Raw genomic sequence first — 27,641 nt, forward strand, 5'->3', positions numbered from 1 at the left:
CTAGTGGTGTTCTGTTATTTTCTTTGTTGGCCCTGTCTTGTAGGAGGTGACTTCTGGGTACTCGTCTGGCTCTGTCAATCTGTTTTTTCACTTCAGCAGGTGGGTATTGTAGTTTTAAGAATGCTTGATAGAGATCTTGTAGGTGCTTGTCTCTATCTGAGGGATTGGAGCAAATGCGGTTATATCTTAGAGCTTGGCTGTAGACAATGGATCGTGTGGTGTGTCCTGGATGGAAGCTGGAGGCATGTAGGTAAGTGTAGCGGTCAGTAGGTTTCCGGTACAGGGTGGTATTTATGTGACCATCGCTTATTAGCACAGTAGTGTCCAGGAAATGGACCGCTTGTGTGGATTGATCTAGGCTGAGGTTGATGGTGGGATGGAAATTATTGAAATCACGGTGGAATTCCTCAAGGGCTTCTTTTCCATGGGTCCAGATGATGAAGATGTCATCAATGTAGCGCAAGTAGAGTAGGGGCGTTAGGGGACGAGAGCTAAGGAAGCGTTGTTCTAAGTCAGCCATAAAAATGTTGGCATACTGCGGGGCCATGCGGGTCCTTGTAACAAAGCCCGATGCCAACTCTGTCCACATATCTATTCAAGTGACACCATTTTTTCTCTTACTTAATTGGCCTCTCAGAGTTGGTAAGACAACTCCCACCTGTTCATGCTCTCTGTATGTGTGTGTATATATATCTCCTCAATATATGGTTCACTCTATATGCATCCGAAGAAGTGGGTTGTAGCCCACGAAAGCTTATGCTCTAATAAATTTGTTAGTCTCTAAGGTGCCACAAGTACTCCTGTTATTTTTAATAAAAATCTAATCCTTCTTACCTATAAAGTAAACAAGAGCCTAGCTCAATGGGTAGTCAGGAACATCTACAATAAATAGGTTAAAGTTTAAACTTTCAAAGAGAGGATCTGAGATGAGAGACATCCAATACACATTTGAGGTAAGCCTGTCTAACCACTGGGTGTCACTCTTACACCAAATAAAATGAAGTATGGTTAGCTCAGATAGCACCTGTGTCCAACAGAAAAGTTAAAGGCAGAGCTGTGTGAAGAAAGGTAATTCCATTCTGGGGAAGCTTTTGATATTCTGAAATCTGGTTTTGTTCCAATTTGGAATGAAAACCAAAAGTTTCAAAATTCTGAGTGAAAGGGAAAGCCCTGGGGTCCCTGGCTAAGGGGCAGTTCGCCAGGTTGGCTGCCCTGGAGCCACAGACCCTGGGAGCCCAGCTGCTAAGGAGCCTCAAGCTTGGGAACCAGTCAGGGGGAAATCAGGCTCTTGGTTTCTCCTCAGCAAGCCAGGCAGGCTGCCAATGAGCTGGATGGGTGAGCTGGCAGGAAACCGACATGTTTCCAGTGAAAATCTACCTGGTTTCTATCAGACTTTTGTTGAAACTGGATCATCTCCATAGAACATTTTGATTTCAAAATCTGCATTCTCTGATGGAAAACCGTTCTGTCACAGAACTTCCAACCAGCTAGTTAAATGGGATAGGAAATCTAGAACAAGCATACGTGTTCCATGTCTATTAACCAAAGAAGGGAATCTGTGTTGGATGAAGTATGAACATTTGCTAGAGATTAAGATTGAAGGTGGTCAATGATGGACACACACAGGGTGGATGGAACTATAGTCTCCTTAAACCTCAATTGTTAAGAAGCTAATAAGAAGATATTCATTATGAGCCTTATTTAAATAGACCCTTCTGTTTCTCCCATCTAGATTATCCATTTCTCTTCTTTCTTCATAGTTCTTTATTTTATAGGGAAAATATGTATATTGTACCAGATTCTACCACTTTTACTTGCACTGAGCTGCTCCTTACTGCATAAATAGCTCCACTGAAATTGAAAATTTCATACAAACTGATTTACAGGTTGGATTAATGCAATCAGGAACCCTAGAAACACCATGACATGGGGGTTCCCCTCCTCTCAGAGGCAGGTGCACAGGGCCCCTTCCCCCCTCCCAACACACTCTCCCCCCGCTCTGGGAGTAGCAAGAGGACAACCAGTACTTAGCTCAGCTGCTGGGCTAAATCTATTAGTGGGTGGGAGGGCATGCCAGGCTCACTGCACTCTTCTTTTTCTGTAACATATTCTCCTATTAGAGTTGTGTTGGTGGGGCCTCCCAAGGCAGTGGGCCCTGGAGTTAACTCTTCATTGAGATATCTAAGGCAGTTCATATCCCTGCATCTGCTATGCTTGGGTCACTTTTTCAAGCTTTTCTTTGCAAACTTGAAGGCTGGAAATTTGTATTTTTTAAATGAAAGATGGGACTGTCATAATTGTATGGCTTTAGAAGCTATAGGGGGAATCTTTGCTTTATTCGGTCCTTGATGATTTAGACATACTTAACTGAAATTTCATTGGCAGAAAGTTCACACAGTGCATTCTGGATTTGTACCATAAATCTTGTATATTTCTTAAAGAATTACTAGGACTATCACTTGCTCAAAGCCGAAGTCCAAAGGAGACTATGTGATATCAAAAACAAGGCCTCTGAGATCCAGGATTTCGTAGATCAGGATGACATGAGAAGCTTTCTTTCAAAGCAACAAAAGCTATATATGGGCCAACCTCCAAAGGCCCAACCCCCTTATGTTCCCAGGATGGCTCCACCCTCCTCAAGGACAATGCAACCATTAAACAACACTGGAAGGAGCACTTTGAGAGCCTACTAAACTGCAAATCCATGGTCTCTGAAGACACCATCGAGTTTATTCCACAACGGTCAGCAATGCAACACCTTGCTGATCCTCCATCTTCTGAGGAAGTCTGGCATGCCATCACCCAGACAAAAAAAAAAACACACCAAAAAAAAAAAACCCCACAAGGCACCAGGTCCAGACGGCATCCCAACTGAGGTTTTTAAAGCCTGGTGGAACAATGCTCCAGCACCAACTTTGCCAAATCCTCGACAAAACCTGGACCTGCGAAGAAATTCTATCTGATTTTAAGAATGTCAACATGGTTACAATATTCAAAAAAGGGGACAAACCTTTGTGCGAGAATTACAGAGGTACTGCCCTCATCTGCATTGCAGGGAAGATCCTTGTCCAGATCCTACTAAACTGCCTCCTCCCCCTTGCCAAGGAACTCCTCCCCGAATCACAGTGTGGCTTCAGGCCATCCTGAGGCACAACCGACATGATCTTCGTGGCATGACAGATTCAGGAGAAGTGCAAAAAGCACACCAGGAATGTTCATGGTATTCATCCACCTAACCAAGGCCTTTGGCTCTATCAATTGTGATGCCTATGGAAGGTGCTGTGTAGGTTTGGCTGTCCACAGAAATTCATTTCCATCATCAAACTACTCCATGATGGGATGACTGCCACCATTCTGTGCAATGGCTCAAAGACCAAACCATTTATCATTCGCACTGGTGTCAAGCAGGGCTGTGTCATTGCTCCAACACTCCTTTCCATTTACCTTGCCGTGATCCTGATTCTCATCTGCGACCGCCTTCCTGATGGAATCAGGATTATCGTATCGTATCGTATGGATGGCCAACTCCTCTATCTCCAACATCTCCAAACAAAATCTAAGATCATGAGAACTGGCATCACTGACCTTCAGTATGCTGATGACTGTGTCATTCTTGCACACACAGAGGCCAACCTGCAAAGCACCCTAAATCTTTTTGCAGATGCCAATCACAGCCTGGGTGTCTCTCTCAACATCAGGAAAACCAAGGCACTCTACCAGCCCTCACCTGCACAAACTACTCTTCGTACTCCACAAATAGGCAGCAGGTTTAAAAGAAACAAAAGGAAGTATTTTTTCACACAACCTGTGGAACTCCTTGCCAGAGAATGTTGTGAAGGCCAAGACTAGATAAGTTCATGGAGGATAGGTCCATCAAAGGCTATTAGCCAGGATGCGCAGGGATGGTGTCCTTAGCCTCTGTTTGTCAGAAGCTGGGAATGGGCAACAGGGGATGGATCACTTGATGATTACCTGTTCTGTTCATTACCTCTGGGGCACCTGGCATTGGTCAGGGTCGGAAGACAGGATACTGGGCTAGGTGGACCTTTGCTCTGACCCAGTATGGCCGTTCTTATGTTCACCATCGGCGGAGAACCTCTGGAAAATGTGGACCATTTCCCATACCTGGGCAGCCACCTCTCCCAAACAGCTAGCATTGACACAGAAATTGAATAAAGGATCTGCTGTGCCAGCATATCCTTTGGAAGACTACTCAAATGAGTTTTCAATGATAGGGATCTGCAAACAGGCACCAAGGTCTTGGTTTACAAGGCAGTTGTCATCCCCACCCTTTTCTAAGGGTGTGATATCTGGGTAACCTACAGACAACATCTCAAATGGCTGGAGTGGTTCCAGCAGTGCTGCCTCAGATGGATTATCAGGATCAGCTGGGAAGACCCAACGCAGTAACATCAGCATTCTCTCTGCAGCCAACATCAGCAGCGTAGAAGTGAAGGTCATGAAACACCAACTCCGTACATATGCCTGACACTCGCCTCCCGAAGCAAGTACTCTTCTCTCAGTTAAGTCAGGGAAGAAGGGCTTGCAGAGGGCAGTGAAAGAGCTTCAAAGACATACTGAAAGTACACCTTAAAAGGGAGGCATCAACCCAACAAACTGGGAGGACTTGTTGTGGAACAGAACACAGTGGCGCCACACCATATACCGACCCACAGCTCACTTTGAGAGCAGACCTGCTCATGAGACAAAGGAGGAAAGAAAGGACACAACAGTCCAGCCAACAAGTGTCTCCTCCAACATCACACCGGTCACTGCTCTGGGAAAATCTGCAGGCCCCGAATTGGGCTCCTCAGCCACCTAAAAACCCACCAATGAACCCCCTTGGCAGACATCATCCTTGCATCGAGGGACAGCTGAAGAAGAGAAGGAGAAGACTAGGACTAAATAAATGACTAAGAGAATTAGTCTACACCTAGGCTACTTTATTGGCAAAGGGGTCAGATTTGATCAAATAGTTCTCCTAGGGCTGATTTCTTACTGGGTAGCAACAGCAAGTTGACTGCTGAACAAACAGATGAAGACACTGTTCCTCCTCCAGTGAGTTACAGTCTAAATTACTCACACAATCCAATTCAAACATACACAATGAGGGCTGAAGTTTCAGCCTGTAGTGCAGGTATTTTGCATATGTATAGTTTCTATACACACTCATGTCTAATTCTTGGAAGCAGTCACAATGTTTTTAAGAAGGGATTTAGTGCATGGGCTTGTCTAAATGTAAGTTGCACTGCTGTAATTATATTGGTCTAGTTCAGTGGTACAACCCCCACAGTATGGACTCTTAAGACACTAATGGTGCCTTAGCCAATATAGCTTCTTTGTACCAATATAACTGCATTCACTCGGGGGCGGGGGAGGGTTGTATTGATATGACTCTTTTGATTAAGGGTGTGATTTTTTTTACCCAGATGTTATATCAATACAAAAACTGCATGTAGACCAGGTGTACGATGCACAAGGAGGAAGGAACAAATTCCAAGCATAAAGGATGGAAGGCATGGAATAAGGCATGAAGACAAAGTGGATGAAGGATACAAAACCAGGAGGCAGGAATGAGGCTTTACAAGCACACACAGAGTGAGAATGGTAATGGGAACACTTTAGGGGATATAAGTGTGCAGATGCAGAAGAAGCCCAAGGGAATTCCATGCTCAAATCCCACTTAGGCTCCTTCAACACTACAAGCCTTAATGTGAAAGGCAAGAATAAGCCTATAAATGGATATGAAGAGCCGAATGCCACAGAGAGATCCGTGAAGTACAGATTTTAGCAACAGCGCTTTGGACAGATTGAAGGTGACTAAAACAAGAAACAGGGAGGAGAAGAGGACCAAAGTTTGGACAAGTGCATTCTAGAGATAGAGAGAGAAAGTATAGATTTTTGAAATGAAGTGATGTACAGGAAGAACTGACATGATTTGGTGACAGCCTAGATATGGGGAAGAATAATCAGGGGGAAAAGAGGAGTCAAAGATGACAATGAGGTTTTGAGCCTGTGTGATGAGTGTGTGTATGGGGAGAAATGAGATCAAGTTTAAGTTCACAATAGGCCAACCATGATGATTTGTCACAAGGCAGCCAAACAATCGACTGAAACAATACAACAAATTTAATACACTAAAATCCATACCATATTAGTATTATGAAATTATTAATAGGGTACAATGAAAGAAATCTATATAGAATGATTCTGAGTCCAAGCCCAAAGGTACCCATTATAGAACGTAATGCAACATATTACTGATTTTAGTGCTAGCCTGATGTTTCACTTGTTCCTGCAGTCTACATTGTTGGTGAAAAGTTCAAAACTAAACAAGCAATAAAGCTCCCCAAAATTTTCAAAAAGCTTTAATCTTTATTGTGAACCTCTTAATTCTAGGACAGTTCTATCCTTGACACTAAGAGATAAAACCCATAAATGCACCTAAAGAACTAACCTTGTCAAATGAATAAAGTATATGGTGAATTAGATTATCAGGACTGTTAAATATGCAACAAATGAGAATGTAACAAATGAAGTACTCTCTTAAAAGGTATATAACTGACCAAGGCCAATCCCATTTTGGGGAGCTGAGAATTCATGTATGTAAAGCACTTTGAAGATAAACATTAAATAAATCATTTTTTTTTTTTACCACTTCTAAAAGACCCACATTGGATTACAATACAACTACTTTGTAACACAGCAACATAAAACTTCAATATGCTGTAGCAGATCCCAGTTGTATCAAGATAAACAATGGACAAGCTGACTGTTTGATGTTACCCTTTTAATCTATTTCTCTGATTAGACCAGAGTTGGATAATTAGGTTAAAGACCTAGAAAGGTTCGTGTTAGAAAAATTCATCAGGATTACCTACTCTCTGAGGAAGTATTGTCCTAAAAGTGAAAGGCTTAGCCATCCATTTCTCCAAATACACACTTTTTTTAAACACAGAGAGCACCGATTTATTTGATGATCAGATCCTTATCTTATTGATCTAATTTCAAGAAAAAAGTCTTACCCGATTCCCCTGCGCTAAAGTGATCTAATGGATTCCCTTCTGCATCTGGGTTTAGTAACACCATTTCAAATTGAATATCCTCGGATTCAGAATTTTCATAATTCTCCTCGCAGGTAAACTTGTCTACATAAAACACATACCACGTTTCTGGATATGGAATCTGGGTCACTGTCAGATTTTGCTCTGTGAGATTCATAGGCACTTTAAAAAGAAACAAAGAATGAAGTAAGCATTTAATGTACTACTCTTCTGAGATATAATACACTGTGATGCTTCCCTGGGGAACCCAGGGTTGAGAGGCACCTCGCTACTACCTGCCCTTAGCATGAGGAAGCTTTCGCTGAGTCTACCAAGGGTCAGCTCCCCAACTCCACCGACAGTGGGCAACACAGGCACTCCCCTTAAGGTTTTGCAGGCCCTGATGTGGTTAGCAATTTGCACATCCCAACCCTTGAACTGTCTAAGCAAGGGGTTCTCAAACTGGGGATCAGGACCCCTCAGGGGGTCACGAGGTTATTACATGGAGGTCCCGAGCTGTCAGCCTCCACCCCAAACCCCGCTTTTCCTCCAGCATTTATAATAGTGTTAAATATATAAAAAAGTATTTTTAATTTATAAGGGGGGGGGGAGGTCACACACAGAGGCTTGCTATGTGAAAGGGGTCACCAATACAAAAGTTTGAGAACCACTGCTCTAAGCATCTCCATGGAGTGTCCAGCCTCTAGTCCACTGGATGCTCACAGTGTTCAGAGATTTACTGTTTCCAAAGAAACAATACATCCCAGCTTGCCAGTTCCACCTCAGATCACTGCTTTGCTTAACGCACAGCACTAAGTTATGTTTATATGAAATTAAGTATAAACTTTTATTTAACAAACCCTGGAAATTCAAGTAATAACAATAATTATTATTGGAGACAAATGGTTATATATAAAATAAAATCAAACATGCATTCTAGAGCCTAGATTTAATTAACAAGATACTCTCACATCTTGCATTGTATTGCTCAACAAAAAACCTTGCAGTGCTTTACAGCCAGACTGGCTGTTACCCTTATTTCATGACATGGACACAGTCAGTTTGCCTCCTACCTGAAGAATTCAGTGAGTCTCTTTGCATTTCCAGATATATCAGACCAATCCTTTGTCTTTACTCATGAACAGGACACTCCCTTGCTGTTTGTTTCTTCCTCTATAATTTCTTTTTATTTTCTCTCTCTCTCCCCCCCCTCCCTCTCTCAGATTTCACAATCTCTTAATTTGCACCTGGTTTAGTATGCAAATATACAAACGGCCAGACAGGGAGAGAAGCATTTGTTATCTCCTGTCGGAAGAGAACATTTCCAAGAGATGTCATCTTCTGGTGACCTGCCTTAACTCCAAGACCTTAAGGACATAATATTTAAAGAGCTATGTATCTATACTGAAATTTATCTGTACATACATTTTGCAATTACGATGACAACCAGTGGGCAACTGGCTCTCGGTATATACCTTACATGCCAACTCTCTGGGAACTATCATGCAGTGGATCCCTGTACAACCCTAAACACTTTTGTGCCCTTCGCCATTTGGCACTAAGAAGTTCCCGCGTCATGTACCTATTTAATTCTAGAGCATCAATCATATTTCTATACACTATAACTGAACTCCAAAAATGAACAGTCTCTACTTTGAAGCATACTATAAAACTGCATGAAGAAAGACTCTGGGCTAAATCTTCATTTTTGCTGAGTTTAAACTTGATGCAATTTAGGAAGTGTTTGGAGCACACACTCTCAGCCATCTTTTAGCCTCTCTAATCTTGGGCTGGCTGGGGGATGAAAAAAGCCCTTGACAGCACTCTATCCACAGCCAGTGGCTGTAAATTCTGAAGATCTAGTGCAGTACTGTCTACTTTGGCACCTCCTTCCCTTTCTCCTATGCTAAGGAAGGAGTCGGTTTCACTCAGCAGGTGGAACTGGGTCTGAGGAATGAGACCATTTTCTCTAAAAATGTAGCTGCTTTCAAATTGCACTACACTTAAAAAAAAGATACATAAGAGATTAGGAAGCACAGTTTGGCCCTGAACCATTACATCTGAAAAGAACAGTGGCAGCAGTGTCAATGATCACGAGAACTTTCTGAGTCACAAGTCTTTAGATTACTGTACTGTAATAGAAAGCTGTTGATATACCACTGAGCAACTTCTTGGCAGTTTTCTGGTATTCTTAAGTTATTTAGAAGAACTATACAATATGCCTCTTGTGAAAAAGTTATATATACCTGGTATTCATCTTTGTGGGTTTCCTGCAGATTCTGTTGAATGCAACTTGTAGATGGGCTGGAGTTTGGGGTGGGGAAGCAAGACTAAAAGGGAACAGAGAAAAATGGAAATAGGGGCAACTAGAGCATTACTGAGTTACCTGTGTAAGTCATGAATGAAAAATCATGTGCCTATGCTGACTCTGTCCCCTAAAAGGGACTTACCTTATGTAGCTAACATTTCAGTTAATAATCATAGCCACATTGAAGCAATATTTTCATTAACTGCTCCTAAACAGCCTCTTTGTGTTGTACATGCAATTGTTTTTATTCCATCTATTTCTTTTCCTTGACAAGAATGGTGTGACTGGGTACAAAGGGGGAGACAAAAAATCACTTGTGTTGCGAGTTTTACTGGTCTCTGGTAGAAATACAGATTATTGTTGAAATAGAAGGTTCTTGTTCTACACTTGAATTATTTTTGTGGGATCTCTTTTCAAGCGTTCAGTGCTACAAAGCAATTAGTATTTGTTCTCTGAAGCTATTTTGGAGACAAACTAGCAATGAAAAGATGACTAAACAACTAGCAATGTGGGGTAAAATCCCTATTATGGATTAAAAAGACAATGACTAGATGGAAAAGGAGAAATGAAAGAAGTGACAAATTTATAAACTAATTAAGAGTATAGAGGACACGCGAGTACCTTTCTACCCTTTCACAAAATACAAAGAGCAGTCTAAGTTGGAAGACACGCAAACTTGCGAATTAAAAATAAATAAATCTTAAATTACATAAAAATCCCCTGTAGTACACACTGCCCCAGGATATTTGAGACAAACAACTTAGAGAGTCTAATTCCCTTTATGAAATCCACTATGAATAGCTGTAATTAAATTACTGTACCCGGGATATAGTTTAAAGGCCTATTTTCCCTTCTCCTTCAAGGCTTAAATTGATCAACAGTTGGATTCAGGAAGAAACACATTCCAGGTTCCATTGAAGCAACCAGCATTGAGTACCACGGGGGACCATATACTGAACTAACACCACCACATGTAATAAATGCAATTTGTGTCGTGTAGCTCTTTTAAGCATGTATTATTCTAGTGTTATCCATGTCCCATCAACCAAGCATAGGTAATGGTAACAGCTGATACAAAGGCAACTGTTTTCAGAACGTGGTAGCCTTAGAAGCAGCACCACAGTCAGATTGTGTTAAGGTTCTATTCTGACAACATGCTAAGAGGTCACTTATTTACCCTATAGATTGTGGTCTCTTGGTTGCCTAAGGAAAACATATGAAAATAGAGCTGCATTCATGTAAGATACTGATGAATGAAGTCTCTAATATCTGCTTAATTTGAAAAGGAAACTTTATGCTTGCTTCAATTAGAATGTCTAATGTTATACTCAATAAATGGTACAAAATAATGCTTTTAGTATCTGTATCTTTCAATTAAATAATTAATCAGAGCTATTGAACGCTCTATTGTTTGGCCGTTCTACCATTTACACTTTTTTTACTTAGATCAGTACACAAATTAAGCATTATCTTGATTAACACTTCTTTGAAACTGAATTTTATGAGGGTCTTCAATGTTTTGTACATCAAAGGCTGACAGATTCATGCTTCCATAAAAGTGACACTGGCCTTTTAATTTTGTTTTCCTGTCTTTGAACAATGCCGTTTTCTACAGGGATAGGGGAAAAGAACCTCTTAACAAAATTGAATTATTCTTCTAGAAACAAAACACAACACAGCATGCATATTCTATGCTGGTATAATTATCAACTTAAATATTAACAACACTTGAATTAGAGATTCAATGATGAATAGTTAACTTCAGAATTAAATGGTAAAAGTAAATTAATATTAAACAAACTTTGTGGAATGAGACAGCACAATTCAGTCTTGAATTAATTTTAGAGAGATGTAACTTACAAAAGGACATGAGAAATGGTAAAATTATTGTATGAGGAGGTGTGAAAGAAAACATAGAGGGGGGAAGCTCAGATAAAATCTTACCCTTATGGATGCCTTACTCTCTAACAACACATTATACTCACCTTACAAACAAGCACTTCTTACTATGACTGAAACCTCTTAACATTTCTTAGATGTATTTATAATTAGTGAAGTCTATTGCAATTATTTGTTTATAAAACCTGTTTTCTCCTGTTCCAACAAAGAGAATAACACCCCCCCACACACCCAACTGTGCAGCTGAAGAACTAATTCCTGCCCTCACCCCCAGGCCCCCAAACATTTTATTCTGCAAACTGGCTTGGAGACTGCACTTTGTTAAGGTCTTCTGTTAAGATTTTCTGCACACTCAATAACAATCTTACACTATCGTGAAATGGGAATAATCTCCAGGCTGAGCCCACATATGGAAAATTTCAGCCAAATACTAGTATTTTTCAAAATTCTAAGCAAATGAAAGCATTGGGTTATAATGAGACTTGATATAAAATTACCTACCTTAAAATGTTTCACTACTTGGTTTGTCAAGGAATATTAGTATCCCAGCTGTTTAACGAGACATCATTTGTAAAATAAAAAATCCTCCAAAGAAGACACAAGCAAACCAACTACATCTCTTTGTAATTAAACAAAAAAATACTGAAGGGACCGTTCTGGTTTCACTTAAATTGATAACAAAAATCTTACTGATTTCAATGAGACCATGAATTTATCCGAAACACATATACTTAAAAGAACGCTGACTTCAAGGTAAAAAAAAAATAAAAAAATAAACTCACTTGTCAGCTGAGCTTTGGACAGTTTCTCTCCACAGCTGTGATCTTGGGTGCTGTCCTGCAGCTTTAGCCATTCCTGTGCTTGAAAAAGGTGAAGTCTGGCCTCTTTTTCAACAGCTGCTGCTACACTGTTGATTCTGATATACAGAACAGCATGGTCACCTTGATATTTAAAAAAATAAAATCAACTACATGTCTTATGCGGATCACACAGATAAAACTGGAAGAGTACCTAGACAGCTATAGCAGTACCTTTTTAATGCATGTCACAGATCCAGATGGACCACTCTTGGTCACTCTCCAGACTACTGTAAGGGGGCTCACTTCATTGGGCCATGTGTGCTTTAGGTCACCAGAGCATAAGCATGGTCCAGTCACCGCCCCTGGTCTGGAATCCCTAGTCATACTCTTGAGGGGCAGTTCCTATATCACACCCTCTCCAGAGAGCGGAGACCTCACAGTCCAACTACCCAGCCCCTAGGACCAGTACTGACCCCTCAGTCTCCCTTGTAGCTTCTCTCCCAGAACTCCAAAACTTCTGGGGTCCACAAGTTAATTCTTCAAGTGCATGCGATGGGTATACCACATAACACACAGACTGACTTTGCACAAGAGTCTAAACCACCATTGCTCTTTATTCAATCGCACAAGAAATATGCACATCTATATAAAAATAATAAACCCTGCATGCATTTCCCTGCCTTGGTTTTCTGATCACCTCAGATCATTCTTTGGGCTGGGATCAGAGTCCTCTGGTGCTGTCCAGGGTTCCTCTGCTGCAAGATATAGCTTGCCGCCTTGCCTTCTCAATTACGAAGCCTCCCTCTTGGTCATCTTGCTTTGACCTTGGTTAGACCTGCAGCTAACTCAACCACCTCCTGCTATGAAAATATACACATCTCTTCCTTTCTCTCCTACTCAAAGTTCCTGAGTGTCTCTGAGAATCCCTCAAGTTTCTGTGCCCTACCACAACATCTCGCTGCTTTGTTCTGCTGTTGGTAATTTTCCATTTGTCAAGCTCCTTCAAATTTCAGCCCCCTACAGAACAAGGAGTAATGGTCTCAAGTTGCAGTGGGGGAGGTTTAGGCTGGATATTAGGAAAAACTTTTTCACTAGGCGGGTGACTGGACAAAACAGCACCAATTTTTTAAAAAGAACTTCTAGAAGTTAGTCAGTAACATGGGGTGTGTGTAGATATACATGGCAAATATATGGCCTAGTGAAAAAGTTTTATTTGTTTGAGGATAACTTGCATCACTCAATATTTCATCACTTGTGAATAAATCAGATATCCCCAACTCATGCCAGTAAATCCATTTATTCCACACCATCATGTGGTCTTTACATTAAATATAATACATACCCCCATTCTTAAAAGAATAAATTCTTAGAATCGAGAATTCTAGTCAGAGTAAGTCAAAACAATACAAATGGCAAAGATATAAATGTCTTCAAACTTATGTTGGCATTGTTTTGCTTTTAAACTCTAAAGACTCCCACCTCTTGTGTATTATCTCTTACACTCGTATCTAATTCAGGCACTAATCCGGCAACTGACTCTGAGCAAGTGGACTCCCATTGACTTCAATGGGGCTCTGCACAGGATCAGGGGTTCACCACACAGAGTCAGTTGCAGGATAGCGGTCTCACATGGTAAGAACTTGGTGACAGGGATAGTGTCTTAGATATCTGTAAAGCACTATGCATGTCTATTGTACAGGCTAATAATTCTTCATCTGCATAATTAGACCTTTCATAAACGTGTCCCAATAAAAGACATAAAAATTGTTTTATAACATTATTATTAATAACTGATAACCTGTACAGAGGTGTTTGCAGAAGAGGCATTTTCTGGGAAACATCCTGACATGTTACAGGCACGTACATATAGTAAGTAGAGAAAGCTACAAGGCTCCTTGAAACTTTCTGATTGAGGAACGTAGAGTATTAAGTATCATTCTAGTTACTATTTAGTGATTTAACATATAATCTGAGTTATTATTAAAATTAAGCAAACATAATGCAAAATACCTTCAAGATAATTAAAAAAAAAAGTATTATTACATGGCAACTCTTTTGTAGCCAAAGCTCATAAAGCTCTTGGCTCTGCCACTGGCTTGCTATGTGGCTTTGGACAAGTCGCTACCCCTCCATGCGTCCCACTTTCCCCATCTGTAAAATGGATAGTGATAGTGATCTCCTGTGCAAAGTCACTGAGACAGACTGATAACAGTATCTAGTTCTTAATGTGCTTTCATCACTATATAATCTATTAGGATATTTGGGCACCGGCAGAGGCAAACTAGATTACTGAAAGGCCTCTTCAGGTATGGGTACACTGACATCAAAAACCCTTGCCATCTCACTCAGGCTTACAGGACTCTGGCTAAGGGGCTGTTTAATTGTGGTGTAGACATTTGGGCTCAGGCTCTAGGACCTGCAAGGTGGGAGGATCCCAGAGTTCCTGCTGCAGCCCAAGCCCAAACATCTATACTGCAATTAAACAGTTCCTTAGCCCGAGTCAGTAGGTTTTTAAATTACAGTGTAGACATACCCTGAATGGTTTACCTCCAAGGCCTGGTCTATACCTAAAACTTAGGTTGATCTAGCTACAATGCTCAGAGCTATTAAAAATGTCATGCCCTGTGCAACATAGTTACCTCGACTTAACCCACACTGTCAACACAGTCTGGTCAATGGAAGAATATTTCCTTTGATCCAGCTGCTGCCTCTCAAAGGGGGGCAAGGGTTAACTACAGCGATGAAACCCCCCTTTCCCGGCTGTGGGGAGCGCCCACGCTCGGGCTGCAGCCACTGTAGCGCGGACATTCCCTAGTCGCCCTTCCAAACCTGTTGCAGGCCCCCTCCGGCTCCTGGCACGCGTGTGCGCCCGGCTCCACCCGCGGGCAGCCCTGGGCTCGGGGGCGCCAGGCAGGGCTCGCCACCCAGCCCAGCTGTGGTGACAGGGGCGGGGCCTCACGCTACAAACGGGTCCCGCGGCCCCCAGACGCGGGTTGCGGAGCCGCCGGCTCCTACCCGCGCCCGGAGCGGCAGCGGGCACCTACCGTGGAACTGGAACCGCGCCGCCGGCTGCGCCCCGCCCCCCGCGCTGGAGAAGCGGCCCCGCAGCGTCTTCCCCTGGGCGCCCCGCAGCCACCAGCAGCTGCTGCCCACGGCCACGCAGAGCAGCCACAGCAGCCTCCCCATCCCCGGCAGCGGCACGGGTCCCCCGCCACCTCTGTATCACGTGACAGTCCCCCGTGCACAGCTGGAGCCGGCGCAGGGAGAACCAATAGGAACAGAGTACGAGCCACGGGGCGGAGCCAGCGCCTGCCTCGCCTCCTCCATTGTTATTCCCCCCTCCCTCCTGCAGCGAGAGCCCGAGACTCGGCCCGTCGCCAGGCCGCTACGTGTCCGTTGCTTAGCTTGGACATACGGCGGCCAAGTGTCGTGAAACCGTATTTTACGGCTGCCATGGAGGGGGCGGGTGAGAGGGTGGGCATGTTTCGGGGGACCCCCCCAGCGTCCGTCCGCTCTCTGCTGGGGGGGCTGCCCCTGCCCAATCCATGGACCCGCGCCGCCGCTAGCGCACCCCTCCACCCCCGCGCTCCCGACGTGAACGCGGAAGAGGGCAGTAGGATAGGGTATCACTGTGCACGCGCGGGGAAAAAGGGACCGCTTCGCCCATGCGCAGTGGCGGAAAACAGGGGGTGGTGAGACACAACGCCGGGAAGTGACGGCGGGGGGCGAGCAGCGGTAGTGCCGTAAAGCGCGGATGATGTCGGATGCTGGGGGTCCTGGGGCTGTCGTGGGGTCTTCGGGCTTTGCCAAGCGGCTCCTCGTGACGGGCGGCGCCGGGTTCATGTGAGTAACGGGCGCGGGGGGCGGGGTCTGAGCCGCGAGCCGTCTCCCCGCGGCGGCAGTAGCGGCGTTTGGGAGTGGGGCGGGGTGAGTCTCTCCCGCTGTCCCGCCGCTGCCATCCGCCTCCCGGGGCTGGGCTGCCGACCCGCATCCCCTTGCAGCGGCTGGGGACCCCCTCGCTGTCTGTGCGGCCGTCCGGAGCCCCGCTTGGCGGGGTGCGAGCGCAGCCTCTGCCCCTCCGGGACAGCCGGGGGCGGGGGGGTTCCTCCCCTGCCCGCTCCTGCCCTGAGCTCGGAGTCCCGTGTTGACAGGCCCGGGGCAGGTAACCGCACGCTTGAGCAGTTCGCACCAGCTCAGCGCTAAAAGCCGCTTCAGAGACTGCGCCAGCTTCCGCAGTCCCGCACGTCCCCATGCCCAGAGTTGTCTTTCTTTTGCTGGTTGCTGTGTGAAAGACTTGCGCAAACAGGGAGAGCTGGCGATGACCCTGACCCTGGAAACTGGCAGCTCTGCCCTGGCGGATAGCTGCGCAGAAACGGGCTGCAGTGGCAATACAGGGGATATAGAAAAATAGCATGTCAAATGCAGTAACTAAATGGTAGGTGGGAAACTTCCGCCTTCTTTTTATTATAGTGCTCCTGGATGTTATCAGTAAGGTTAAGTTTTTGTCACTGTTTAGTAAAAATCAGGGACAGGTCACGGGTAATAAACAAACAAAAATTCACAGAAGCCTGTGACCTATCCCTGACTTTTACTAAAAATAACTATGACACAGTGTCAAGTATCAGGGGGTAGCCCTGTTAGTCTGTATCTACAAAAACAACAAGGAGTCTGGTGGCACCTTAAAGACTAACAGATTTATTTGGGCATAAGCTTTCGTGGGTAAAAACCACACTTCTTCAGATGCATAGAGTGAAAGTTACAGATGCAGGCATTATATACTGACACATGGAGAGCAGGGAGTTACTTCACAAGTGGAGAACCAGTGTTGACAGGGCCAATTCAATCAGGGTGGATGTACACAGTGGGGCTGATGAGGTTTGCCTAAGCCCTGTTTGGGGGGTGGGGAGGGTTGTCCAGCACCTGCTGCCCATGGTGGCTCATAGCTCTGGGATTGGCCCTTGCTGCGGCTTGGAGTTTCGGGGTTGCTGCCCCCGGGTCCCAAGTGGAAAATGTCACGGAGGTCTTTAGTTATCAGCAGTAAACAAACAATTTCAGACAAAAGTAGTTATCTATTCAGTTTTGTGGCCCTTTATGGCAAAAGCTGCATTCTGCTTTCTTTACCAAGTTGAAGGGACAACAGTTTATACTAATTACCTTATAAATTAAATATTTCTCATTCACATGCAAGTTAGCACATAATGGAGATCGGAGAGGATGATACATCAAATTAGCTGTCTGTGGAAGACTGATATGTGGTCTACACTTAAAAGTTTTGCTGGCATAGCTATGTCAGTCTCAACTGGGGGGAGGGGTATCACACCTCAAAACTACATAACAATGCTGCCAAAAGCCCTAATGTAAATGCAGTTATACTAGCAAAAATGTTGTTGGGGAAGGTGCTGTGTCCACTAGAAGGGTTTGCCGTTAGAGCTGTACTGGCAAAGCCTAGTATAGACAAGGTAAATCTCTAGGAATTTTTTCTTTATTCCTTTTTTTTTAAAAACAAAAAAAACCCTTGTCTTAAATATAGAATTTGTACCAGGAAAACTTAAATTGGTTTGAAAATTGATTGGTTAAAGCAGGGCAAAAGGCTAGTTTATACTGATTGAGCTTAAACCTCTTCCTGACTGACTTCAGCTAAATCGATGTAAGAACAGGTTTTTATTAATTTGAGAATGTGCATACTTACAGTTTTCAGAGTAGCAGCCGTGTTAGTCTGTATCCGCAAAAAGGAACAGGAGTACTTGTGGCACCTTAGAGACTTACAGTGTTTTGCATCTGTTAAGCTAAGCTGATTGGCCAAATGAAGCAAGGTACATTCCATGACATTTCTCTGTTTCTTTGTGTATAGGAATGGCCATACTGGGTCAAATCAATGGTCCATCTAGCCCAGTATACTGTCTTCTGATAGTGGCCAATACTAGGTGTTTCAGAGGGAATGAACAGAACAGGGCAATTACCAAATGATCCATTCGCTGTCATCCACTCCCAGCTTCTAGCATTCAGAGGCTTAGGGACATCTCGGGCATGGGTTGTATCCCTGACAATCTTGACTAGTAGCCATTGATGGACCTATCCTCCATGAATTTATCTAATTCTGTTTTGAACGCAGTTATAGTTTTGGCCATCACAACATCCCCTGGCACTGAGTTCCACAAGTTGACTGTGCGTTATGTGAAGAAGTTCATTTTGTTTGTTTTAAACGTGCTCCTTATGTGAGGGAGGAAATAACGCTTCCTTATTCACTTTCTTGGCATCATTCATAATTTTATAGACCTCTATTGTATCCCCTCCTTAGTTGTGTCTTCCAAACTGAAAAGTCCCAGTCTTTTTAATCTTGCCTCATAAAAGAGAGGAAGTGGAGTTTATTCCTCATAATTTCCCTGCACCCATGAGTAAGGACTGTGTGTCAGGGACCCTGGGTCTTGAACCTTGGTACACAGGGCTCTTAGGAGGTAGTAAGTTCCAGCCTGTCACATATGTGATACTTTTAAATGCTGTATTCAATCAATTCCAAAATTTCAAGGAATTTTTAAGTATCAATGGGCAGAATCCTTTGCTTTTTGATGAAAATCAGAAAATTGGAAGGGAGAAATGGAGGACACGTAAGCGCTCCTTGTGTCTGAATAGCAAAATTATCAATTTCAGTACAGTGTTACAGTTCAAAGTTACAAACTGACCGGCCAACCACACACCTCATTTGGAACCAGAAGTATACAATCAGGCAGCAGCAGAGACAGAAAAAAAGGAAATGCGGTACAGTACTGTGTTAAACATAAATTATTTAAAAAAGGAAAGTTTAAAAAAAATTGGACAAGGTAAGGAAACTGTATCAGTGCTTGTTTCATTTAAATTAAGATGGTTAAAAGCAGCATTTTTCTTTTGCATAGTAAAGTTTCAAATTTGTATTAAGTCATTAAGGTTCAGTTGTAAACTTTTGAAATAACAACCATGATGTTTGTTCAGAGTTACGAACATTTGAGTTATGAACAACCTCCATTCCTGAAGTGTTAGTTACAATAGAACCTCAGAGATATGATCTGTAGATCAAAGAACTGGTTAATCAATGCCGTGAACACCTTCCAGCATAATATGCCTCATCTCAGCTCTGCTCGTCCTCCTAATAGTTTAAAAGTGTTGACAACCTCAATGACTTATCTCTAGGACAGAAACAAAAGAAATAAGAATGGTGGGGAGCCATGGGGAAGGAAGGGCATGGCAAAGAGAATGAGGGACCCTTGCATGGAAGGAATGGGAGGCACATGGACCCCCTGGCATAGGGGGCCTGGTAAAGGGGATTGGGTGGAGAATGGAGTACTGTAGTATGAGCACAGAGGGCAAGGAGGGGCATACAGGGCCCCTGGCTTGGAGGGAGAATGGAGGACAATAGTATGGTGGAGGGGGATATGGGAGTGGCATACAGAGCCCCTTGATGAGGGGTGGGTGAGCAGAGTTGGCAAGAGTCCCTGAAATAGAGGGAATGTGAGGATGGTCCGCAGGGAGCTTGGGGGGAGAAATGGTATGCAAAGTGCCCATTTCCCCCTTCTCCCCATGTTGGGGCTCTTTGTGCCCCCACCTCCATTTCCCCCTCTTCCCAGAAGTGTCTGAAGCCCCTAGATTTGCTAACCAGATGCATGGGCGCCATGTGTTATACATTTCTCTCTTTACCTTAATTGGCCAATTAAGGTGCAGAGAGAAATTCACAAAAATAAATTCTGAAATGTGCTTAGGTGTAGAAACTAATGTAATGTATGAACAGAACCCACGGCTCAGTATTGAAGCACAGATCATTGAGACTGTTGGTATGTTTAAGGTTACACAGATCCTAATCTTGCAAACAGTCATATGCTTAACTCTGTGCAGTGGAACCACACACCTATAAATTTTAAAGCCATGTATAAGTATATGAAGAATTGAGGCCAAAGATATGCTGATATTTAGGTTATACAGTTTATTAGAAAACTATGACATTTGAACAAATGAGTTCTTACTGATTGGGGGGGGGGGGGAGAGTTGCTAGAACAGCAAAACTTTAATTATAGAATAAAATTATTTCTCTAGCTTTTAATTCACTAACATTACATGCTTATTAAAAGGATAACAAAAAGCAACATTAGCAAATTAAAAAAAAATCAGTTTATTTTTGTGTCAATTAGGGTATTGTCTCTAGAGAGCTGGTATCCTAAAGTTATCTATATAATCGTATTTAAAACAGATTATTCTTTTTTTAAACCTGCAGTGCATCACATGTGGTTGTGTCTCTTGTAGAAAACTATCCAAACTATTTGATTATCAATCTAGATAAGGTAAGTTTTTGTGTTTTTTCTCTCTAAAGAAATGTGAAATAATATGAAGCAGTCAATATACAATATGTTGAAAGTTTGCTTGATGTGGAAAGTTTTACATTAGACCTTGAATTTCTTAAAATTCAGAGTTGGCATGTTTTATGTGCTAATTTAGGGCCTGATCTAAAGCCCAGTTCTCAACGCCCACCTCAATTCTGCTAACATGTTCTTTGTTTCGCATACTGTACCTTAACTCTAATCAAACGAAGTATTTTTATTTGGAGTAGCCATGAGTTTCAAATCTGCTTCTCAGCCATGTCATGCTTTCTACAGTGGGTTTGACACTTCTACCCCAGACAACTTATTTGGTTAGACCGTGGTTCTCAATCAGGCATTAGGTAGAAATTGATTTATTTTATAATTATATGGTAAAAATGAGAAAGTAAGCAATTTTTCAGTAATAGTGTGCTGTGACACTTTTATTTTTATGTCTGATTTTGTAAGCAAATTGTTTTTAAGTGAGGTGTAAATCAGACTCCTGAAAGGGATACAGTATTCTGGAAAGTTGCAAGCCATTGGATTAGAGTAAAGATTGCTCAACTGCAGATCTCATTAAACACAATCACTGAAAACCTCCAGGTAAGGTAATCTTCAGAGCAAAACTTTCAGACTCTTCATCTTCACAACAAACTCTTCTGCACTTCCATAATATAACCAACCACAATAGCATGTGTCATAGCAAAGTCTGGCCCAATCCTGAAAATACTGGTACAGAAGCTTAACTTTACTCATGTGAGTAATATCACTGAAGCAAATGCTTAATCGTATGTGTATTTTTAGAATCAGGGTCTATAATGTCAACGAGTCTGGGAATTTTAAAAAGAGGATCACTTTCAAATGTTTCATCTGCCAAAATTTAATATTTTACCCCAAGTTTCATACATTCCTTCCGCTCTCTTTATTAGAGAACATTCATATGAAAATGGCTCTGTTTTGGAAGACTTCAACTGTTTCTCATTTTTATTTGCCCATCTCACAATCATCTGTTTTGGCTACCAAATGATATCAGAGAATTATGTGGTCAACAAAGTAAGTGTGGGCAGATGGATCAATTCTGAGGGACTAGGATTCTAAGCTTTTATTTAATTGATTATTGCTAGATTTTTCAATCGGCACATAATACACCTTTTAAACAGAGAAGTTGACCTCTCTGCAGATCTATTTTAAACAATAGTTTTAGCACCTTCTCCTCAAGCTTGTTAATTAGAGACTTGCTCAGTTAGTAAATAAGCAGGATCTAATATAGAATCGTTAAAGAAAACTCATCGTCATAGTAATATTCTGTGTTTTTTTTCTTAAGCTGGACTATTGTGCAAGCTTGAAGAATCTTGAAACCATTTCTGAGAAGCAAAACTACAAGTTTATCCAGGTATGGCAGATTTTTTAGTAGCAAACTAGCAAGTTAAGCTTGTAAAATCTGAGGTTGGCCAGGCTTTTATATCTGGGCTTCTGCAGAACTGACACCTGATGTGGGAATCTCCATCTTTTTCTTCTCATGGAACTATAGCTTCTGCTTTTGGTTACACTATATAACTTCCACTTCTGACCATGTGTGTATGGGTGTCAACATGGCATATTACTGCAAACTTCTGATACAGTGTCTATAATCTAAAAGTATATGCCACCAACGCATGGGGTAACTCCTCAAAAACTGAAATACATAATTAGAGACTAAAGGTTAGAATTTAATCAAACCTCTGCATCATAATGGAGTGATCTTTGTTTTACTCTCCTAACTTCTGGGCTAACTTTATGAATAACTGTACTTTGGAGTATCAAATACAGACCACTGCCCGAGCGGAATATTGAATTATATGGGCCGCTAGTATGTTCTGTTATGTAAATTCCTGTGCTCTTGTTGATCTGCTGGTAATGTTACCTGTTCCATGACTCAAAATCTCAAATGTGCTTGGAAGATTTCACAGATGTGTGTTTAAACATAACCTGCCCATTTAGAAGCCTTAAATGCCTGCAAATCCTGTGGCTTCCTCTTTCCCACCGTTCAGATACTCAGTTTAGTAACATAAGTGTAAACATGTGTATAATGCTATGAGTTGAGTGGCGTGACAACTAAGGAGGCATGTGGCATTGCTGAAGAAATGATATTTACAACTTTATAAAGGTTACCAGTTTCAACACAATTTGATACCACTGCCCTAGTCAGACTGATACAATGCCTTCTTATAGGATGGCATGATACAGATTCCTGGGAATGAGTGCGAGTGTAGACAGCAGAATGACCTTGTATGTGCATTAGTTATGAGTATTGGAGCAGAAATTCAAGATGAGAACACAGACATGAATCCTGAGCTTCTGTGACTAGGGGCTTTTCTAAATGGGGGAGTTTCTTTGGTATGGTGTTTTTTGCTATAACTAGTTTGGTGTTAGTAGATCAGGTGGTTGGGCTGTTGTCAAGGAGGTCTACGCTGCTGTTGAGTGCGTGCTGCTGGCTGATCATAGAACTTGGAAACGCATAGATGGTTATTGATGGTGGATTTGCACAGTGGCATTTCTGAATTTTATTGGGGCCATTGATGGGACCCAGGTGCCCAGTGTTTGTCCCCAAAACCAGACCTCAGAGTTCATTGGGAGAAAAGTGTATTTCGCCAGGATGCTACAAGACCTGGTTGGTTGCCCTTCCATAGTGATCAGGGTCAATATGGGATAGTGTGGGAATCTGTGATGCCAGGAACTTTAGAAACTCAGCATTGTTTTATGCAAGGAAAAATGGGACACTTGCTCCCAAGACCACTATGAACATGAATGCTGGTGTGATTTCCCCTGTCATTCTGGGAGACTCATCTTACCTGGTTTATAAAGGCTTACTGGGCACTTGGATAGGAGAAAGGAGCTACTTCCTTAACACTGTGAACAGCAAGAGAGGATGCCTCTGCAAAATGTTCCAACTGGTCAGGGAGCCAAAGTCGAGGACGTGAATGTGGCATGGCTACTGATGTAATAGATATGTAACTTCATGTATATGAGCTTGCCATGAGCTGGAATCACAAAGGGGCATACCTGGGAACATGCTAGTATTTAAACAGGATGGTGACATCCAGTCAAGGTGATCCTGGAGCAGTAGAGGGCATGCAGTAAACAGGCTGACCTAGATGTGAAACAGTGCAATGTGGGATGGCAGTGGAAGGACTTCCAGAAGTGGTACGGTTAATCTGAAATAGGGAAGAGTCTATATAAACTATATTCCAGTGTAACTCACTCCAAAATAGTTGTGTATCTTCCAAAGAGGATTAATTAAAGTGGGATAAGATGCCAGATAAGGTTTAAAAAAACCAACAGTGTGTGTGGACACAAGGCAATTTATACCTAACTTTCCTATATATAAAGACAAGCCCTACCATTAGGGTTATGCTGCTGTTTCTCTAGATAAAATTAGATTAGATGGTGTCCTCTCTTCTTTTAAAAACAATATACTGGTGTGGTAAAGAGCTTCTTTTCCCTGACGGATGAGGGGGATTGTTCTATTTAAATCTTACGTGCCTCAGCTTTCTCATTTGTAAAATGGGGATAATACTTCATTACACACCTCACAAGGGTGTTGCATGGATTAATTAGTTGATGTTTGTAAAGTACTTCTAAAACTGGGAAGCCTAATATAAGTGCAGAATGTTAATGTAACAGATAATTGGGCTGGTGATATATTTTAAGATTATGAGAGCATACTACGAAGTATATAGCTATACTAAGTACTATGTGCTATGCATTGCAAGGGCCAAAACCAAAAGCCTGCAGGTTCTAATATTTGTGTATAATTTTAAGAGTATTAGCATTGTTCAGCATTCCCCACTGAAAATTACTGGAATTTTGATGACTCTCTGAAGGGTGTATTTCTCTAGAGGTACAGTAAGAAACACATTATTTTAAATCCTTCATTGACTTTTTGCAAACACACTGGTTTCTGTAGCAAAGGCTGAGTAATGCTGATGTTTAAAGAACATTTACTAGTGTGTTTTAGCATTGAGGTGGGGAAATGGGAAAATGTCAACCTAATGTTTCCCTAGTGTGTTTTTTGGTGTGTAGCATTTTGAGCAAAGGTAAACTAACACTTTTGCCTGTGTAGTTATACAAAATAGTTATATTATTGGAACTATTGCCAGCCAGTTGGTTGCCTTGCTTCCGAAAACTATGAGCTAGATCCTAGAATGATCTTCAGTTCATCTTCCATTTTTTAAAGCCACTAGGTGTCGCTGTTCATTCACAAATTATTCATAATATCTTTATGCTTTATGTATAGCAGGGATTGGCAACCTTTGGCACACTGCCCGCCAGGGTAAGCATCCTGGCAGGCCTGGCCGGTTTGTTTACCTGTCGCGTCCACAGGTTCGGCCGATCGCGGCTCCCACTGGCCGCGGGTCACCGCTCCAGGTCAATGGGGGCTGCGGGAAGCTGCGCGGGCTGAGGGATGTGCTGGCCGCCGCTTGGAAAGCATGAAGTACATTTCTATTTCCTCATTTTTAGAGGTAGCTGTAGTTTGTTCTCTATTAATGCATAACTACAGGAAAGCAGTTTTTGAATCACTTAAAAAAACTGGATATGTGATTCTTTTCTTTGTTTTTAGCAGTGCTTTTGCTTGCTCTTTGAAGACTTTACTTGCTTTTTCCTATGGGCAGTCTTAATTTTCTATTAACTGACTTTCTTATTCTTTCAAATAACAGAACTTTTGACCCTGTGGCTTAGCCTACAAATTCTGGCTTCATGAAGATTGTTTTAGGACAGAGTTTTTTCACTTGCTCTTTCTGTGGTAGTTCACATTCCAATTCATGAAAATGTATATTAACTGCAGAGTGTAAGTGCTGAAGTAAACTAATTAGATAATTTCAAAGATGTAATTTTTGTATTTTCTCTAATAAACTTACAGTGGCTCTTGCCATTGCTAATTCACATAATATTTATTCTGTGTAATTTAAAAACTATTTTAATATTGACAGCAGCTAGTTCTAGAATTTAAGAATATCCTTCCTTTATCATCACCAACAGGTTCTGACAGGGAGGTTGTTGGTTTGAACCCCCTCACCCCCCACGAGATTGTGACTTTTTAATATGAACTTTATTCAATTAATGAGTATAGGTTAAATTAACTGGTCCTTTTATGTTTAAAGTAACATTTCTGCTATTTTAAGAGTATGGCTAGTTTGACTGCAAGTATGAGGGTTACACAGAATTTTATTTCTTTAGCTGTAAAATGTGTTGAGGGAACTGAATGACTTTTGGACATGATTTGGGAATTTATTTTATGTAATAGTTTATTGTAAGTATCAACAGAGTACTTCCCCCACATTTACTCATTGAGGTAGTCCCACTTGTATGTAAGTGCTTAGCTCTTTTTGATTCTCGTGTACTATGTTTTTTAAAATAAGCTATTCAATAAATATGGACTGACATGATAGTATACAAGTAATCAATAGGAATGCAGTCCTGCATAAAGTCATAGATAAAATGAACAAAACAGACTACATGCTGTTTATACACTTTAGATAAATCTTGGTACAGTTAAGAATCGAGACTCCATTATTAAAAACTGACTTGGATTGCTATCTTTGTTTTTAATCTAATTGTTTTTCTCTTTAGGGTGACATCTGTGAACCCCATTTTATAAAACTACTTTTTGAAACTGAGAAAATTGATATAGTACTACATTTTGCAGCACAAACCCACGTAGGTGAGCATTGTTGCATGTTGTTGTAATAAATCTACTAGGTGTTTTGTTTGAAACAACTAACCTATTCATGTTGTTGCTGTTTTTCATTCCTGTCGCTTTCGTATTAAACTAAAGGACCATAATTGTCTATTTATTATAGCGACACCAAGTAGCACTGTTAAGACTCAGGGTCTGTCCGCAAGGCCGGATTAAGGCATAAGCTAACTAAACTACAGCTTAGGGCCTCGCAATATGAGGGGCCTCTAAAAAAGAAAAAACTGACTCCATTTCAAATTTTATCAAAATCGGTTGATAAAGGAGATATGGGAAAAAGAAGATTCTCTCTAAATATAGACACTTTTGTTCAAATATGACAAAAATATACACATCTGGCTACACAAATACTCTTGTCCTATTACCTGTTACCCTTCACTAATTGTTCATTATTGACAAGTGGGAGGCCAGGCTGAGAAAAAAAAAAAAACAATAATTGCACTTGTAAAATTAGTCTTTATACAAGTAAGTCTGCTATCAGTCTCCTAAGGCAGTGTTTTATTGGCCAGCTGCTTCTAGTTTAGCGTCCCCCTTGGCTGGTAATAGCTGGAAGGCCGCCATCTTTTGTTTACGGTCCAGCACGCTCAATCATGTAGTGCCTTCATTCCTGTTTTTCTAAGTTTTCTTAAGAGTTAGTGTGTTCTTTCTTCTTTAGATCTGTACATACATACACAACAGTATGTTAGTGCGCACGCCGCTTTCTGCTTTATGCACTATCATGATTCATGCTTCACATGATTGAATTTGCAGGTGATCATCTTATGGACTTGGGTCGAGTGGATCTTGAGGATAAATTTGTGTTGGCTTCCCTCTGTCAGTTTCAGGAACCTTCACAGTAAATATCAGAGTGCTGACAAAAGGATAAATAGAGGATTTTTGAGAGAAGTGAAGGAAGATATACATATATATCAAAATATTCTGAGTACTTGGTGAGCAAGTTATTTCAAACTATATGCATATATGATTTATAGGCTTTAATAGCCTATGATATTCATTATATTTGCTTGAATATAGGCTAATTTTTCTCACTTTCTCAATGCCTGTCTAGAGATTACCAGTCTCTTTTCTGATAAATTCTTTCTCTTTCACGCATGTAGCTTGTTGTCACTGTGTGTCCGAGGTGTTTACTCAAGATTAATTAATGGTCCTGGGGGAGACAGAGGATAGAGAAGCGAACACGAAGAGAGCTTTTCTTGTAGCATTTTCTAGGCAGACATCTATCTGCTCCAAGCATTCTGTACATTGAAAGTGACAAACTCTGTAGCTTATCATTTGAGGACATCATCAATGACTTTGCGCTCCAAAAATCACAAAGGAAAACGTTTTAAATTTCAGTGTTAAAATTAATGTGATGTGCAAACAGACATACTGCAGAATCTCCTTTCTTAGAGGTTTTTAAGGCCAGGCTTGACAAAGCCCTGGCTGGGATGATTTAGTTGGGGATTGGCCCTGCTTTGAGCAGGGGGTTGGACTAGATGACCTCCTGAGGTCCCTTCCAACCCTGATATTCTATGATTCTATGATACTACTAACATT

The 27,641-nt window shown here is 41.8% G+C and overlaps 2 protein-coding genes across 2 annotated transcripts in view; one reads left to right on the forward strand and one right to left on the reverse strand.

Moving 5' to 3' along the window:
• The window catches only part of GPR180 (G protein-coupled receptor 180), a 28,194-nt gene extending 12,958 nt beyond the window's left edge, over window positions 1-15,236 (reverse strand). The window contains exons 1-3 of the mRNA XM_065423837.1: window positions 15,095-15,236; window positions 12,033-12,191; window positions 7,026-7,226 (exon numbers count right to left, since the gene is read on the reverse strand). Of these exons, the coding sequence (XP_065279909.1) occupies window positions 7,026-7,226; window positions 12,033-12,191; window positions 15,095-15,236 (502 nt within the window). The remainder of the gene's footprint in view (window positions 1-7,025; window positions 7,227-12,032; window positions 12,192-15,094) is intronic.
• A 551-nt stretch (window positions 15,237-15,787) lies between these two features.
• TGDS (TDP-glucose 4,6-dehydratase) overlaps window positions 15,788-27,641 on the forward strand; it is a 30,935-nt gene continuing 19,081 nt past the window's right edge. The window contains exons 1-4 of the mRNA XM_065412679.1: window positions 15,788-15,893; window positions 20,290-20,356; window positions 21,696-21,764; window positions 25,982-26,072. Of these exons, the coding sequence (XP_065268751.1) occupies window positions 15,805-15,893; window positions 20,290-20,356; window positions 21,696-21,764; window positions 25,982-26,072 (316 nt within the window). The 5' untranslated portion in view covers window positions 15,788-15,804. The remainder of the gene's footprint in view (window positions 15,894-20,289; window positions 20,357-21,695; window positions 21,765-25,981; window positions 26,073-27,641) is intronic.

The sequence above is a fragment of the Emys orbicularis genome, chromosome 1 (assembly GCF_028017835.1).
Source record: "Emys orbicularis isolate rEmyOrb1 chromosome 1, rEmyOrb1.hap1, whole genome shotgun sequence".
Taxonomy (NCBI): Eukaryota; Metazoa; Chordata; order Testudines; family Emydidae; genus Emys; species Emys orbicularis.